Source organism: Myotis brandtii, unplaced genomic scaffold (assembly GCF_000412655.1).
Source record: "Myotis brandtii unplaced genomic scaffold, ASM41265v1 scaffold397, whole genome shotgun sequence".
Classification (NCBI taxonomy): Eukaryota; Metazoa; Chordata; class Mammalia; order Chiroptera; family Vespertilionidae; genus Myotis; species Myotis brandtii.
Genome location: NW_005365229.1, coordinates 4,960,621 through 4,976,064, shown reverse-complemented (window position 1 = coordinate 4,976,064; position 15,444 = coordinate 4,960,621). Strand labels below are relative to the sequence as shown.

The window sequence follows — 15,444 nt, the reverse complement described above, 5'->3', positions numbered from 1 at the left end:
GGGAGTGGCAAGAAATATTCAAAGTGATGAATGCCAAGAACCTACAACCAAGATTACTTTACCCAGCGAAGCTATCATTCAGAATTAAAGGTCAGATAAAGAGCTTCACAGATAAGGAAAAGCTAAAGGAGTTCATCACCACCAAACCAGTACTATATGAAATGCTGAAAGGTATTCTTTAAGAAGAGGAAGAAGAAGAAAAAGGTAAAGATAAAAATTATGAACAACAGAGTGACAACAAATACATATCTATCAACAAGTGAATCGAAAAATCAAATGAATAAAAAATCTGATGAACAGAATAAACTGGTGAATATAATAGAATCAGGGGCATAGAAAGGGAGTGGACTGACAATTCTCGGGGGGAAGGGAGTGTGGGGGGTGTGGGAAGAGACTGGACAAAAATCCAACACCTATGGATGAGGACAGTGGGGGGCGGGTAAGGGCATGGGGTGAGGTGGGAACCGGGTGGAGGGAAGCTATGGAGGGAAAAAAGAGGAACAACTGTAATAATCTGAACAATAAAAACTTATTTAAAAAAAAAAAAGAAAGAAAGAGTGTAGAGGCTAGCAGGTGATTCAGACAGCAAGTTAAGCTGTACTTGGTTTGGGAGTCCCCTAAATAGAATGCAGGTAAAGAAGCAACTTTAGGAGAAATGAGGGATGGTAAGTTGCCCATGGTGCTATGGGGACCTGGGACCTGTAGCTGGAAAGGAGGCCTTGAGCACTGGAGAGAGGCCAGGTTGGCAGTAGAATTACAGAAGACATTTGGAGAAGGTGATGGTTGAAATGTTTTTGCATCAGAGATCCACGTTTTAATTAAACTTTTAGGAACCAGTCTGTAAGCTGTTTCTAGATCTGGAAATTGGTTTTTAGAATTCCTCTTCTGAAAATATATGTAATTTTATTTCATTGTTTCCCATAGGAACTGAGAACAGAAGCAATTGCTAGACCTCTGGAAATAAACGAGACTGAAAGAGTGATGAGAATTGCAATAAAAGATATTTTGGTAAGATTACTTTGCTTTTATGTAATGTTTTTGTGCCTTGCCTTAAAAATATTGATTTCTGCCTTGGTCAGTGTGGCTCGGTGATAAAGATCAGCCCGTGCACTGAAGGGTTGTGGGTTTGATTTCTGGGTAAGGGTAGGTACCTGGGTTGCAGTTTTGATCTCCAGCCCCGGTTGGGAGGCAACCAATCGATGTGTCTCTGTCACATCAATGTTTTTCTCTCTCTCCCCCTCCTTCTCTTCCACTCTCTCTAAAAATCAATAGAAGAAATATCCTTGGGTGAGGATTAATTGATTTCTTGCCTCCATAAGACAGAACAAAAAGCTAGCCCTAGTTACAAAGAAGGATATGTTAGTAAGGAAATGAAAAATTTAGAGAACATGCTAGAATATTTAGCTCACTTACTTTTTCCCCCTTATTATAAATACAAACAACTCATGTTACTAAAAGTTTGTCAATTTTAATAGTTTAATAATTCTATTAAATTTTTCAATTATTTTAATAAATAATGCCCTATTTTATGGGCACTTCATACTTTATTTAACCAATTCCTCATTGCTGTGCCTTAAATAATTTCTAGATTTTCTTAATTCTATACAGTACTGTAATAAATAGCATGATCACTGATCAATTATTATTTACTCATTCATTTGGAAGGCAGATAATGGGGGGCATTCTAGACTCAGACTATTTTGGGTTTGAATCCCACCATGTGATCTTAGGGAAGTTATTTAACCTCTCTGTGCCTCACTTTCCTGATCTGTAAAATGGGGAGAATGGCCACATAGGGTCCTTTGAGCATTCATTATAACTGTGTGTCATACACAGTCTCTGGCATAAAGTAGGTATTTAGTCATTATTAGGATTCATTTTATTCAGTAGACACAGGCAGGGATAGGCATAAAATAATTTGCTGAGAGTTGTACAGCATTCTCAGATTGATAGGTTTTTATAAGACCCTGTTATAGCCCAGCTGGCGTGGCTCAGTGGTTGAGCGTTGACCTATGAACCAGGAGATCACGGTTCAATTCCTGGTCAAGGTATATGCCTGGGTTGTGGGCTCAATCCCCATTGTGGGATGTGGAGGAGGCAGCCAATCAATGATTCTTTCTCATCATTGATGTTTCTATCTCTCTCTCCCTCTCCCTTCCTCTCTGAAATCAATAAAAATGTATTTTTAAAAAAAAGACCCTGTTATAAAATGGTAATGCTGCCTGGGAGACCCAGCATGGGGTTCCAGAGCCTCAGCAGGGTAAGAAGGGGGACAAGAAGTGCAAGATCTTGTTGTGCCAGAAAGCAAGGAAGTGCTCCAAGAATGAAAGGGATCTGTCAAAAGGACACAGAAGCCAGCTTGAGAAGGCTTCCCCTGGCCAAACTAGGGACAGTTTAAGACCAAAATAAATAATAGTAATGGATTATAGACCATTGAGTGAAATGGGAGATGATGGGTTCTCACTGATATAAAAAAATAAGCGAATATATTGACAGCTAGTTTTTCACATAGTTTCAAAGTAGCTCTCCAGTCCTAGCCTGTTTGGTTCAGCGATTAGTTAGAACATTGGCCTGTGGATTGAAGGGTCATGGGTTCAATTCTAGTCAAGGGCACGTACCTTGGTTGCAGGTTCAGTCCTTGAACCTGGTCAAGGTGTGTGCAGGAGGCAACTGATGGATGTGTTTCTCTCACATTGATGTTTCCCTCTCTCTGTCTCTCCCCCTCCCACTCTAAATATCAATGGAAACTATATCCTCTGGTATTAACAAAAAACAACAAAACACAAAGTAGCTCTCCACAAAATACAATTAATTACAAAGGGGAAGAGTAACTTCACATGAGATTCCTGACAGACACCCCTTAAATCAAGTGATCAAAGTGAACATCACTAGTAGTGGGACAGTTCAAAATTATGCACACATGATATGATGTAGCCATATCTGTGCTATTCCTGCTAAAGATTCATAACCTGAAGCTAATCAGACAAAGACAAATTGGGGAAATCCTATAAATTATCTGGCTTGTACTCTTCAACAGTGAAAAAGTCATTCCAGACTGAATGAAGCTAATGAGACATGATAACTAAATGCTGTTAAGGACTTCATGGGGACAAACTTGGGTGGGTGTGAGGGTTAAATGGCAATAGTGCATCAGTGTTCATTTTCTGTTCTGATGATTGTATTGTGGTTCTGTAGGAGAAAGTCCTTATTCATAGGAATACACACTAAAGTAGCTAAAAGTGATGGGGCATCAGGGTCAGCAATTCACTCACCTCGGTACAGAAAGAACTGCTTTGTATTATACTCCAGCTGTTCATAAGTTCATGATTGTTTCTAAATTTAAAAAAATTAACATAATATTCTTGTGCTTGTCATTGTTCTGGCTGAATCAATTTAACATGGCATTTAGCACTACGTATATATCAAAATAGAATAGCCAGATGAGGGCACAGTCTATTACTTAGTGAACACCTTTTAAGATGTTATTTCAGCCCGCTGGTTGAGTATTGACCTATGAACCAGAAGGTCAAGGCTTGATTCCCAGTCAGGGCACATGCCCAGGTTGCCGACTTGATCCCCTGTAGGGGATGCTCTCTCATCATTGATACTTCTTTTTAAAAAATTTTTTATAGATTTTCTTTTTAACATATTTTTATTGATTTCAGAGACGAAGAGAAAGGGAGAGAGAGAAACATCAATGATGAGAGAATCATTGATCAGATGCCTCCTGCACACCCCACACTGGGGATGGAGCCCACACCCTGGCTATTGTAAATAATGCTGCAATGAACATATGGATGTATATGTCTTTTGTTTTTTGTTTGTTTGCCAAGATGGGGTTCTCCCCTCCCTCCCTAGGAGAGAGAGGGAGAGGGAGAGGAAAGAAAAAAAGAGAGAAACATCGATGTGAAAGAGACACATTGATTGGTTGTCTCCCTCACGTGCCCTGACTAGGGCCAGGGATCGAATCTACAACCGAGGTACATGTCCTTGACTAGAAATCGAACCCATGACTCTTTGGTACGCGGACCGGTGCTCTAACCACTGATCACACTGGCCAGGGCTATATATCTTTTATATTTACTAGTAGTGTTTTGGGGGGATAAATACCCAGAAGTGGAATTGCTGGGTCCTTTTTTTTTTATATCTTATAACCTTTGTTTTAAAGTCTATTTTGTTTGGCAAAAATATTGCTACTTCAGCTTTACTGATGATTGTTCTGCAGTTCAGTTGTAATTTTTTTTTTAAAGTTGAGGAGTTTATTAGGGAAATATCAGAGGCAAACACCCCACGTGACAGAAAGAAAAATCTGAAAATGTCCCTTCAAGCCAAGTGGAGACCTGGTCTTGACCTCCCCATAAGGACAAAAAACTGGTAGATTAGCAACAACATTCTCTGGCAGCCACCTTGCCAGGGCTGAGTCTCTCAGCCAGGACTGTCTGCTACCTCCCAACAAAGGTAGGGAGGAGAAAAGACTGTTATAGAGTCAATGCAGAGGCAATGAGAACTGTAAGGGAGGCAATGGCAGCTGTAAGGCAAGTCTGAGAGAGAGAGAGAAAGAGAGAGGTGAGACAGACTTTAACAAAGAGTCCCAGGCTTTTGGCTCTGAGTGCCTCAAATACATTGACAAGTAGTTTTACAAAATGTTACTGAAAAGGTAAAATGCCTAATGTTTTCAAGAGTTCCCCACATGCCATATCACACTGCCAGATGAACATGGCAGAGCCCAAAGGCCACATTTTTGAAGAAAGAAAAACAAGAATAAGCCCTGTTGCTCTTTAAGGAGAGAGAAGTGGAAGGCTGCTGGGACCTTTCCCACATAGGCCTGTGTTCTGTAAAGCAACTTCCTTCCTAGCAGCAGTCTGGCACAGTCCTAGGTGAGGGTCTCACCTTTTGTCACCCTTGCTTCAATATACTCTATTCTCCGTTCAAGGGCTGTCAATTTCTCATTTAGTGTTGCAAGTCTTGAACAACAAGACATATCGAATAAGTTGAGAAAGTCCGCGATTTTCTTGATGCTGCTGGTGATGATTTCAATGTACTCCTGATTCGCCCAGTCCTGGTGAATTTCCCGCTGCACAGGATCCTCTTGTCCCGCCATGGCCACCGCCTAAGGCCAGTTGTAATTTTTAAAAAAATATATTTTTATTGATTTCAGAGAGGAAGGGAGAGGAAGAGAGAGGAAGAGAGAGAGAGAAAAACAACAATGAGAAGAGAGAATCATTGATCGGCTGCCTCCTGCACACCCACACAGGGGATTGAGCCTGCAACCCAGGCATGTGCCTTTGACCAGAGTCGAACCCAGGACCCTTCAGTCCATAGGCTGATGCTCTATCCCAGCGTAGGTCAGCGGTTCTCAACCTGTGGGTCGCGACCCCTTTGGCGGTCGAACGACCCTTTCACAGGGGTCGCCTAAGACCATCCTGCATATCAGATATTTACATTACGATTCATAACAGTAGCAACATTACAGTTATGAAGTAGCAACAAAAATAATGTTATGGTTGGGTCACAACATGAGGAACTGTATTTAAAGGGCCAGAAGGTTGAGAACCACTGTTCTATCCACTGAACCAAATGGGCCAGGGCAGTTCAGTTGTAATTTTGATGTGGTTGTGGAAGGATTTGAGTACCTATGCTGCCATATTGACCTGAAGCTTTCTGCTGGTGTTTTTAAAGCACTTGCAGCAAATGGATGGTTAGTGATATTTTCATGAAAGCATCTAGGACATGGTTAGGTGTCTCAGACAAAAATAACTTAACCATAAATTCATTATCAGTGAAAGTAGTTGCTTCCAAATACACACTGTCTCTGTGAGTTGTGGAGAGGCCTGGTCTCCTTAGGTGATTTCTTTGTATACCCCATAGCATTTCAGAGACCTGCAGTGTACTAGTATGGTACACTGCACCTGTGCACAGTATTGGAGGGGAGAGCCCCATCTTGGCAGAGTCAGAGAGCCCGAACTTGGGGAGGCAGTTCCACACTTGGCTGGTTGTATTTCAGACATTATTCCTAATATGGCAGGTTGCTGTAATACATAGGCCCCAACTTGGCCAGCTTCCCAGACAACACAAGAGTGAAGACAAACTGCGTTTACCTGGACTACCACTGCTTCACATGAACTTGCTTTTACAAAAGGACAGGGAGGCCTATAGTTTTCATCAGTGATCTTCCATCCCCTTCACTTTCTTACTCAGCCCCCCTTGCCCAAGAGCCTCTGTCCCACTGCTGCCAAGGCACCCGCCCCGTGGCTGGTTTACACTGCGTGAGGCAGCCACTTTCTGTCTGACTTCACAGAGTGGTTTCTCTGTTTCTTGTAGTCTGTAGTCAAGGTTCAGTGGCCAGGGAGAGAAAAAAAGGAACTCTCTCAATCCCAGCAGGCAGGGACCAGCTAATGTTTCTTTTTGTCCCCTCCTAAATAAAGCCATACTTGTGTGTGCCTACAGGGATGGGCAAAAGTAGGTAAGAACTCTGTGCCAAAATGTGCTTGAATATAGCAAGTAGACTACAAGAATGTGTAAATACTGAAGGCCAGCAATTTGAGCACTTGCAAGATTGTACCTAAGTGCACTGTGCCATTGTGACATTGTTTTGAGTTAATAAAGCTATTGTAATAATCACAACCTGCATATCTTTTTCCATATGAACAACTGTAAACCTACTTTTGCCTACCCCTGTACATTCTAGAAGTCAGATATTTGTAACTATGGGAGTAGCCGGAACAAGATGTAAATAAAAACAGACTAACAATTCAGAATGATATGTAACCAGTCTATAAACAAGTGAGCAGGCCAGATCTCGGGCCTCTCTCCACTCTGCTTAGGACACTGTTCTTTCCATCTTTATTTGTTTCCCTGGGCAGAAACACCTTCTTCTCATGGGGGAAAAAAAAGAATAATAATGTTGTCTGGGCCTATGTGATGTTCCCCCTGGGAACAGTTGGTTACATAATGACTTGAGGGAAGGTTTGCTCTGTTTGCTTACTTTTGTTTTTGTTTAGCATGATATTTCTGTGCCTGAGGATTTGAGAAATTCCACTCTTCCAAACTTCCAGGTTGGAGGTCCTTATTTGGACATTGTCTCATTCATTTCCTATTAAATGTAGGCTCAGGTTCAGAAGACGAAAGACCTGCTCAATAACGTGGCCTCTGACGAAGCTAATTTAGAAGCCAAAATTGAAAAGAGGAAATTAGAACTGGAAAGAAACCGGAAGCGACTCCAGACTCTGCAGAGTGTCAGGTAGATATGAACACCCAAAGCATGAGTGGAAAGCTGTCTTTGAAAGTTCACACAGATTGAGAGAATGTATTGTCAGTGATATTAACCCTTCAGGCAGTGGAAGAAGCCTTGAATAAGGCTATCTCTACTGCAGAATGTACGTGTGTTGCTTGTTCAAACAAGCACACCACTAAACTCACTCTCTTTACTGCTTTCAGTATGTCTGGAAAACTGCTTAATTCTTGAACTTCCATTCAGTTTTTATAGCTTCTTGGAATTTAAGGCGAAGTAAGTAAATCCAGATGGTAAAAGTTATACAAGACTTTGTCTTCTAAGATCTGTGCCTTGCCATAAATTAGGTGGAAACAAGCATACTTTCATTTCTTGGTTTAAGTAGACTTAGACTTTTATTTCTTCATCAGTAATTCATCTTTCTTCTGACTTTCCCTCACTGTAAGTATGTTTTCCAGGGAATACAGATAGATGATAGTGGTGCAAAACACCTTCTAAGTCATTGGAGCCTTTCAAGCATGTTCCTCATATTTTTTGGAATCTCTCTTTCTCTCTCATTTCCTTCCCTCCTCCCTCTCATTTTGTACCCTCCTTCCCTTGCTGTTATTTTGGTTTTTGTTCCTTCTCCCATGTCACTACTCTTTCTCCCTTTTCAGTGTCCTTTTGTTTTTCTTTCTTTACTCCTTCCCCTGTTTAGCAGTACCTGCTCTAATGTGTCTTGCTCTTTTGAGATACTGGTGACTGGACCACAGTCTAGCTACTGTCCTAGATCTGTGGGGAGGCAGCACCTGGGGACAGCAGCCAGTTATTCAGGGAACATCAAAGGCTTCCTCCCAGCCCAGGGTCCTCGCCTGTTCTGCCTGTAGAATTAGGGCCACCAGATAGACTTGTCTCATTAAAAAGTTCTGCCTTTCAGGCGTCAATTCATTTTTGTTAAGCCTCAAATCCTTTTAATAGAAAGGTGTCTGTTTTGCTTTAGTACAAAAGGTTATAAAATTGTTTTTTAGTTTATCTGTTTATATTTTTAAAAGAACAGATTTTCCCATTAATAAGAAAAAAGTAATTTAGCAAACCAGTTGAAATAGCTTTTTATGTTATGGTTTTAGTTTGCAATTTTATATTGTTTAAAAACTTTAATTTATAGCAACCTTTATTTCCCTTTTTAGGTTAAATTTTGGCACAGCAAAGTATTATGCCCAACCTAGATAATGCATATATTTAATTTATTGATTTTGACATATGTGTATGGTATATGCTAATTTTTAAACTGTTTATTGAAATCTATGGCATATCAAGTGAGAAAAAAAACTGCAGAGCTTCATTTAAAAACTGCAGTTTTCAACTTCATCTCATCGCACAAGTAAACTAATTACTGAAATTCTGTGGCACACCAAAAATATATTTTTTGCCAGTCTGACAAAAAATAGGTATAATTTTGATTCATTCATACCAGATAGCTCTTATTGTGTTGGCTGTTGTCAATTTTCTTTTATTTGACAATCTAAGGGAAAAGAGGTCAGTGCCTCTGATTAAATAGTCAAGTATTGAATGTTTTAAAAATTCTTGTGGCACAACAGTGTTGAAATCGCTGATTTAAGGTAATAAACTTAATGTTTATTTAAAAATGTGTCAACATAAGAAAGATTCAAACCTGTGAAGAATTTTTGTGAGTTTATTTGAGCCAAAGTGTCCACAAATGCCAGGAAGTAGAATCTCAACAGATTGAGATAATGCTCCAGAGAAAGGCAGTTTTGCACCTTGTTTTATGCGTTACAATCAAAAGAGGAGACGTATGTGGGTGACATGAAGTCCATTGGTGATAGATTAGGGAGGCAAGAGAAAGGCAAAGTGGGAAAACCTCTGGGATCGGATAGAAAGTAAAATGATAGACACACACTTCTTTTACTTAGGTTGGTGCAGGATAGTTAACAGTCAACAATTAATTCAACAATGAGGGGATTTATGGTCTCCGCAGCGTGTACCTGTGCTTTGAAGGGTCTGGAAAAAGGAAAATTACTTTGACATTCCAACATGTTATCATAGATGCAAAAAGACAATAGACAGGCTCAGTTAAGGTAAAGATTAACCTTTGTCAGGGAAGATACTGGCCACCATAAATTGCTTTTAGTTGAAAAATTTTAATTTCAGACCCTGCTTTGTGGTTACTTTAGGAGTTTGCAAGGCTGCCACACAGGCCTTCCCTGAACTAATTAGGTTAGCATGTGGCCCTTTTTCATCCATCAGTGCATTCCTATATGTATCTACTAGAGGGCCGGTGCACAAATTCATGCATGGTTAGGGTCCCTCAGCCTGGCCGGCAATTGAGGCCCATCAGGGGGGCCGGGGCGGGGGAGGGACCTCGGGAAGTTGGCCAGCTGGTGGGGAAGGGGACGGGGCCGCGGGAAATTGGCTGTGGGAGCGCACTCACCATCAGGGGGCAGCTCCTGCATTGAGCGTCTGCCCCTTGGTGGTCAGTATGTGTCAAAACAACTGGTTGACTGGTCATTCTGGTTGTTTGGTTGTAAGGGTCGCTTAGGCTTTTATATATATAGATGTATAGAAAAGTCTGGAAGAATGTATATCAGATATTAAGTGCTTATACCTAGTGATGGGATTATGAGTAATTTTTACTTCATTTATACTTCCAGCATTATTTCAAGTTTTTATAAAAATCACATCTTTTTTTGGTGAAAAAAGTATGCACATTTTGGGGGGGATGGAAGAGAAAAGGAGAAATTAGCTTCAAGCTGTTGGAGAGCTGTGAAGCATTTCATCCAGTTAATTCAAGGCTTTTTAAAGAAAGCCATGACAGAATATGAAACTCTGAATACCAATTTCAAATTACTGTATATCAATTAATCTTTCACTTTTTATTGCATTTGATTATTCTAGGCCAGCCTTTATGGATGAATATGAGAAGATTGAGGAAGAATTGCAAAAGCAGTATGACATTTATCTGGAGAAATTTCGAAATCTAGCTTATCTGGAACAGCAACTCGAGGATCACCATAGGATGGAGCAAGAGAGGTTTGAGGTAAGTGCTTAGCCCATTCTTCTGCACAGACCATTCTTTCTGGTGTGTTACTTTGTACTTGTTGACAAATCAGTTTGTAAATATCATTGTGAAAAAAATGCCAGTGAATGTTTGATATTAGTTTATTAAACTAATCTTTGATATTAGTTTATCATCAGGGTTTGGTCAATTAGGACTACAGACAGGGCTAGCATGTGACCTGTGCAGTCACATAAGACAGCTCAGAAGAGCCTGTGCTTGCTTTAATGCTCTGCTGTTGCCATCTTGAATAAATTTTTTTAACAGCATTCTTTTTTTTTTTTTTTGGTTGATTTCAAAGAGGAAGGGAGAAGGAGAAAGAAATAGAAACATCAGTGATGAGAGAGAATCATTTATTGGCTGCCTACTGCGTGCCCCCTGTTGGGGATCGAGATTGCAACCCGGGCATGTGCCCTGACCGGGAATCAAACCGTGACCTCCTCTTTCATAGGTTGACGCTCAACTATTGAGCTGCACTGGCCAGGCTCCTTAATAATTTTTAAGTACATTTTATTTTGCACTGAGTTCCACAAATTATGTAACTTCTCTTACTTAAAGGTTTTCAAGCCCTGGTTAATTGAATCACCCGAACTAGCTTATCAAAGACTGCTTTATACAGAGAAATCACAGTTGATTATTCTATGTCAAGAACCTTTCATCCCAGTATTTAAGGCCATTTAGGAAGGAGTATTTCAAATCCTCCTTCAGCATGTATTAATAAATACGGAATTCAGAGCAAAGGAAGTTGGACCAAGTTGCTCTCCCTTTTTGAATATCCTTAGGGATATTTCTGTTTAACCCAAGAATAGTCATTTAGAATCTATGTTCATGGTAAAACTAGTCTACAATCTCCCTTTCTTACATTGTCCCTGACAGCTTTTGGTATAAAGGTTATGCTAATCTTCTTATAAACCTGGGTGTTTGAATTAGTTGGAACTATTTTGCTCTCCAGGAGGGCTGGCTGGGAGTAACTACCACATTCACATGGACATGTTTATCTTGACAAGGACCCTATTGCTGACATTACTGTATGGCAGAGGCAGGCAGTGGAGAGAGCCTGGAGTCCAGGATATTTTAAACATAGGTGCCTGGGAAAGAACAATAAAGGGCCATGAAAATAAACTGACCATTTTGTACTATCTCCTGGGGCCACCCCTGGGTTCAGAGAGTGTATTGAAGAACATGCTTCAGGCTGCATGTTCTTCCTTCAACAAGTACTTACCCTCTTTTTCTCCTATGGTCACATCTACTCTCTGTCCTTTTAATACCCGGCCCCTCAAAATATCTTATGCATGAAATGCAGTGCTTTTTTAAAAAACGTTGATAACATCAACAAAATTTTAAAGGCTAATTTCCTCTCCCATTATTGTTTTGACAATAATCAGGGCCACATTTGCGACCTAACTGAAATACTAGCTTGCTTTTAATCCTCTAGGAATTAAAGCCAGTATTTTATTTCTTTTCTCATCCTGATCAGTCCCACCATTTAGCGTCTTTCAGGGCTTTAATTGTACAGGACAGAAAAACAATAAAATTATGCTTTACTCTTCCTAGAGTAAGAGGCCTGTAGTGCCCATATATCTATGCAGGCACACATGATGGGTATTTTATTGTGTCATTCAGTTTTCTTCAGAGTTATTGAGGTGTAGTGGGAGGAGCACTGGTTTGGGGGCCAGTCAGGCCCATTTTAGGTCCATGCTCTATCCACCGAGCCAAACTGGCTAGGGCTCTTCCCCTTCTTTTGGTTTAGATTTTTTTCTGGTTCTGTATCACAAACTTAGCAGTATTTACTCGAATGGTAAAAAATAAAATGTCCAAAAAGGGTCATCTCTTCTGTATCTTGTTTTTTCTGTTCCATAGGAAGCCGAAAATACTCTCCGTCTGATGCAGAACAAGCTGAAGGAAGAAGAAAAGCGACTACTCAAGAGTGGAAGTAAGTCTATACTTTTTTTTTTAAATTCTGGAGTAGCATTTTTAGCATTGAAAAATTTATATGTATATTTTCTTTTCAAAAGGCAATTTTCTCATAACTTTTATATCTGGTACCATTTTATTTCAGTCAAGAGCTCAAGAGACTGGTTTAAATTATATAACATTTAAAGCACATTTGGTTTTTTATGCCAACTAAAATAGTGTTTTCCTCTTTCTAAACGATAGTTTAAATATATATAATATATATATAATTATAAAAGAAAAATTTGTCTTGGAGGTCTGTAGAGTTCCTTATTTTAGGGCAGATTGTTGGAGAACAAGCAACATAATGAAGTGTAAGTGAATAGATCACTTGCTTAACCCCCCATCCCACACACCCATCGTTAGCAGAGCTATCTGTAGAGAAATGGGAGTTACCACTATATAAGATCTAGATTCTGGGAAGGAATGTCCTCCATGACTGGTTAGCATAGTTCACCCATGAACTAACTTCACCAAGGTGTCAAGTCAGCCTTGGGAGCTATAGCAGCACATGATCTTCCTGCTGAATTGATGGCTTTGTCTCATAGTGTTACTTCTTGCCATTTTTTCATGATGATATATTTTATTCTCCCATGCTTGAAGATAGTATACCTGGGACATCAGGCATGCTCTTTCTCTCTGTCTTTTCTTGTCTCTCTCTTATTTTGCACTTGGTCTGTGCCTCTCCAGAATCTCAGGGAACTCTGGAAGGAGAATAGGAACTGCTGGGAAATCCTCTTGGGTAAGGTTAGGAAATTCCAAGGGCCTCTCTAGCCAAAGCAGCCCCTTGCCTTTATGGTTCCAGGTCAGCCAGGAGAGCCCGAAGCTGCCCTAAGTGATAAGACTGCATGGAATTTATCCCCTCCTGGGAGGCCTGGCACAGGTAAGAGCTCTGGTTGGTTGGCTGTATCCTGCTCTGCCCCAGGCCAGCACATTAAGACCTTTCTCACTTACCTTGGTTTGTTCTTCTGAACTCAGACTTTCATTTTGTGACCCATAGGTTTGGGATCTCTTGAAGGACAAAGATTCTTAGAAGCATGTGTGATTTAATTATTTCAGAAAAATTTCCAATTTAAACCAGCTTAATGAAGGATAGCACTTAATTAGCTTGGAGTGGACAAAGAAGTTAGGAAAATATTTATGAAGGACCATTCTCATTTCTACTCACCCTAAGGTTCTTTGCTTTCTTTGCATATGTGGGAACATTGCCCAGAGTATTGGGATCAGAAAAGAAATATATAAAGGCAGACTCTATGAATTTTTCTCCATCTGTGAAAGATTCCTCCAAATAGAAAAATACAATAGTACATAGACATGAAACAAGAGCAAGAATTAGTAAAATCTAAGAGCTGCAAGAGATCATCTTGTTCAGGCCACTCTTCACGGAGCTGATTCAACCTAGCAAAGCATTATTAAGTATCTGGGTGCTAAGGATACATGAATGGATAAAAGATAGGGATCCTTGCCCCAACTGATCTCACATGTTAGCAGTATGCTAGCAGTGTGCTAGCATGCTAGGAGACACGTAGTAAGCAAGCTGTATGGAGAAGGTGAAAAATGCCATGGGGGAAATGCAGAGCAGGGTACGAGGAATAGCGAAGGTGACAGAATTGCTGCTTTAAATAGGGAGTTAGGCCTCACTGAGGGGATGCTATTTCAGTAAAGACTAAATCAGCAGAGCACATGGAAGCTCTCTAGAAAAGACCCTTTTGGGTTTATTACTTCGTCTTGATTGGCCATTGGAGATTGATTCAACCTCAAGGCCCTCTCCTTTCCCCAGAAATCAGGACTCAAAGTTCCAGTTCTCTAATCACATGGTTGGCTCCTACTGGCAACCAGGTCCCACCGTTGGGTGAGATCCAAAAGTCACCTCATTTACTTAACAAGAGACACCATTGTTACTCTCATCATTTAAGAAAGTCATTGGGATTTGGGAGCTCTGTGCCAGGAACGGGGAGGAAGGCCAAATCTATATTTCTTATTATAAATCACAATATCACAGTAACCTAGCTGTGATTCCGTTTTTATGGTATAGTGGAAAGCAGATGTTTATACATTTAACACATACATGGTGGGGCAAAAGTAGGTTTACAGCTGTTCGTATGGGAAAAAAAGGAAAATAACACAATAATTAGTAAATAATAATATCAGAGTAACCTCTGTGTTTTGAGTACTCACAACTGTAAACCTTCTTTTGCCCTGCCCTGTATTTACTGCATGCCTACTGTGTGTCAGGCATTGTGCCAGCCCACAGTGATTGGTGAGGCTCTCAGGGAGCTCCAAGTCTAGAACTGTACTATCCACTACTTAGCCACCAGCTACATGTGGTCCTGAGCACTTGAAATGTGGCTAGTCCAAACTGAGGTGTGCTGTTTGTGGAGAATATGTAACCAGACAACCAATGGGTCTGCGCTGCCTGTCACTGCTTGAGCCAATTAAGCAGAGACAGAGTTGAATCATGTATGAGTGTTTATTCCATTCATGCTGGAAGTATGGGAAAGCAGCAAGTCATCCACAAAAATCTGCTCTGCAACCCCCCATAAGCCAGCTGCTTATATTGAACTAGAGGCCCGGTGCACAAAAATTTGGGCACTTGCGGGGGGGGGTCCCTCAGCCCGGCCTGTGCCCATTCACAGTCCAGGACCTCTTGGGGGATGTCCACCTGTCGACTTAGGCCCACTCCCCGGGGGATCAGGCCTAAGCTTGCAGTCAAACATCCTTCTGGCAGCCAGGGAGCCCTCGGGGGATGTCCGACTAAAGGCTTAGGCCCCCAAGGGATCAGGTCTAAACCGTTAGTTGGACATTCTTAGTGCTGCCACGGACGTGGGAGAGGCTCCTGCCACCACTACTGCACTGGCCAGCTTCTGGCTGAGTGGCACTCCCCATATGGAAGTGCACTGACCACCAGGGGGCAACTTCTGCATTGAGCGTCTGCCCCCTGGTGGCCAGTGCGCATCATAGCAACCAGTCATTCTGCTGTTCAGTCAGTGTGCATATTAGCCTTTTATTATTATTACTAGAGGCCCGGTGCACAAAAATTTGTGCACTCGGGGGGCAGGGGGAGGGGGGTCCCCCAGCCCGGCCTGTGCCCTCTCGCAGTCTGGGACCCCTCGGGAGATAACAACCTGCTGGCTTAGGCCTGCTCCCAGGTGGCAGAGGGCAGGCCCAATCCCTAAGTGCAGCCCCTGGTCAGGCTCAGAGCAGGGCC

At 41.3% G+C, this 15,444-nt stretch overlaps 1 protein-coding gene and 1 pseudogene across 6 annotated transcripts in view; one reads left to right on the top strand and one right to left on the bottom strand.

Moving 5' to 3' along the window:
* The window catches only part of CLUAP1 (clusterin associated protein 1), a 37,355-nt gene that overhangs the window by 9,789 nt on the left and 12,122 nt on the right, over window positions 1–15,444 (top strand). For 4 of the 6 annotated variants that reach the window (XM_005872972.2, XM_014545150.1, XM_014545152.1 and 1 more), the window contains exons 6-10: window positions 925–1,008; window positions 7,107–7,240; window positions 10,124–10,265; window positions 12,144–12,216; window positions 13,042–13,119. In XM_005872972.2, coding sequence (XP_005873034.1) covers window positions 925–1,008; window positions 7,107–7,240; window positions 10,124–10,265; window positions 12,144–12,216; window positions 13,042–13,119 — 511 coding nt within the window. The remainder of the gene's footprint in view (window positions 1–924; window positions 1,009–7,106; window positions 7,241–10,123; window positions 10,266–12,143; window positions 12,217–13,041; window positions 13,120–15,444) is intronic. The other 2 variants (XM_014545153.1, XM_014545154.1) reach the window with 1 other exon arrangement.
* LOC102259915 lies at window positions 4,689–5,104 on the bottom strand (annotated as a pseudogene).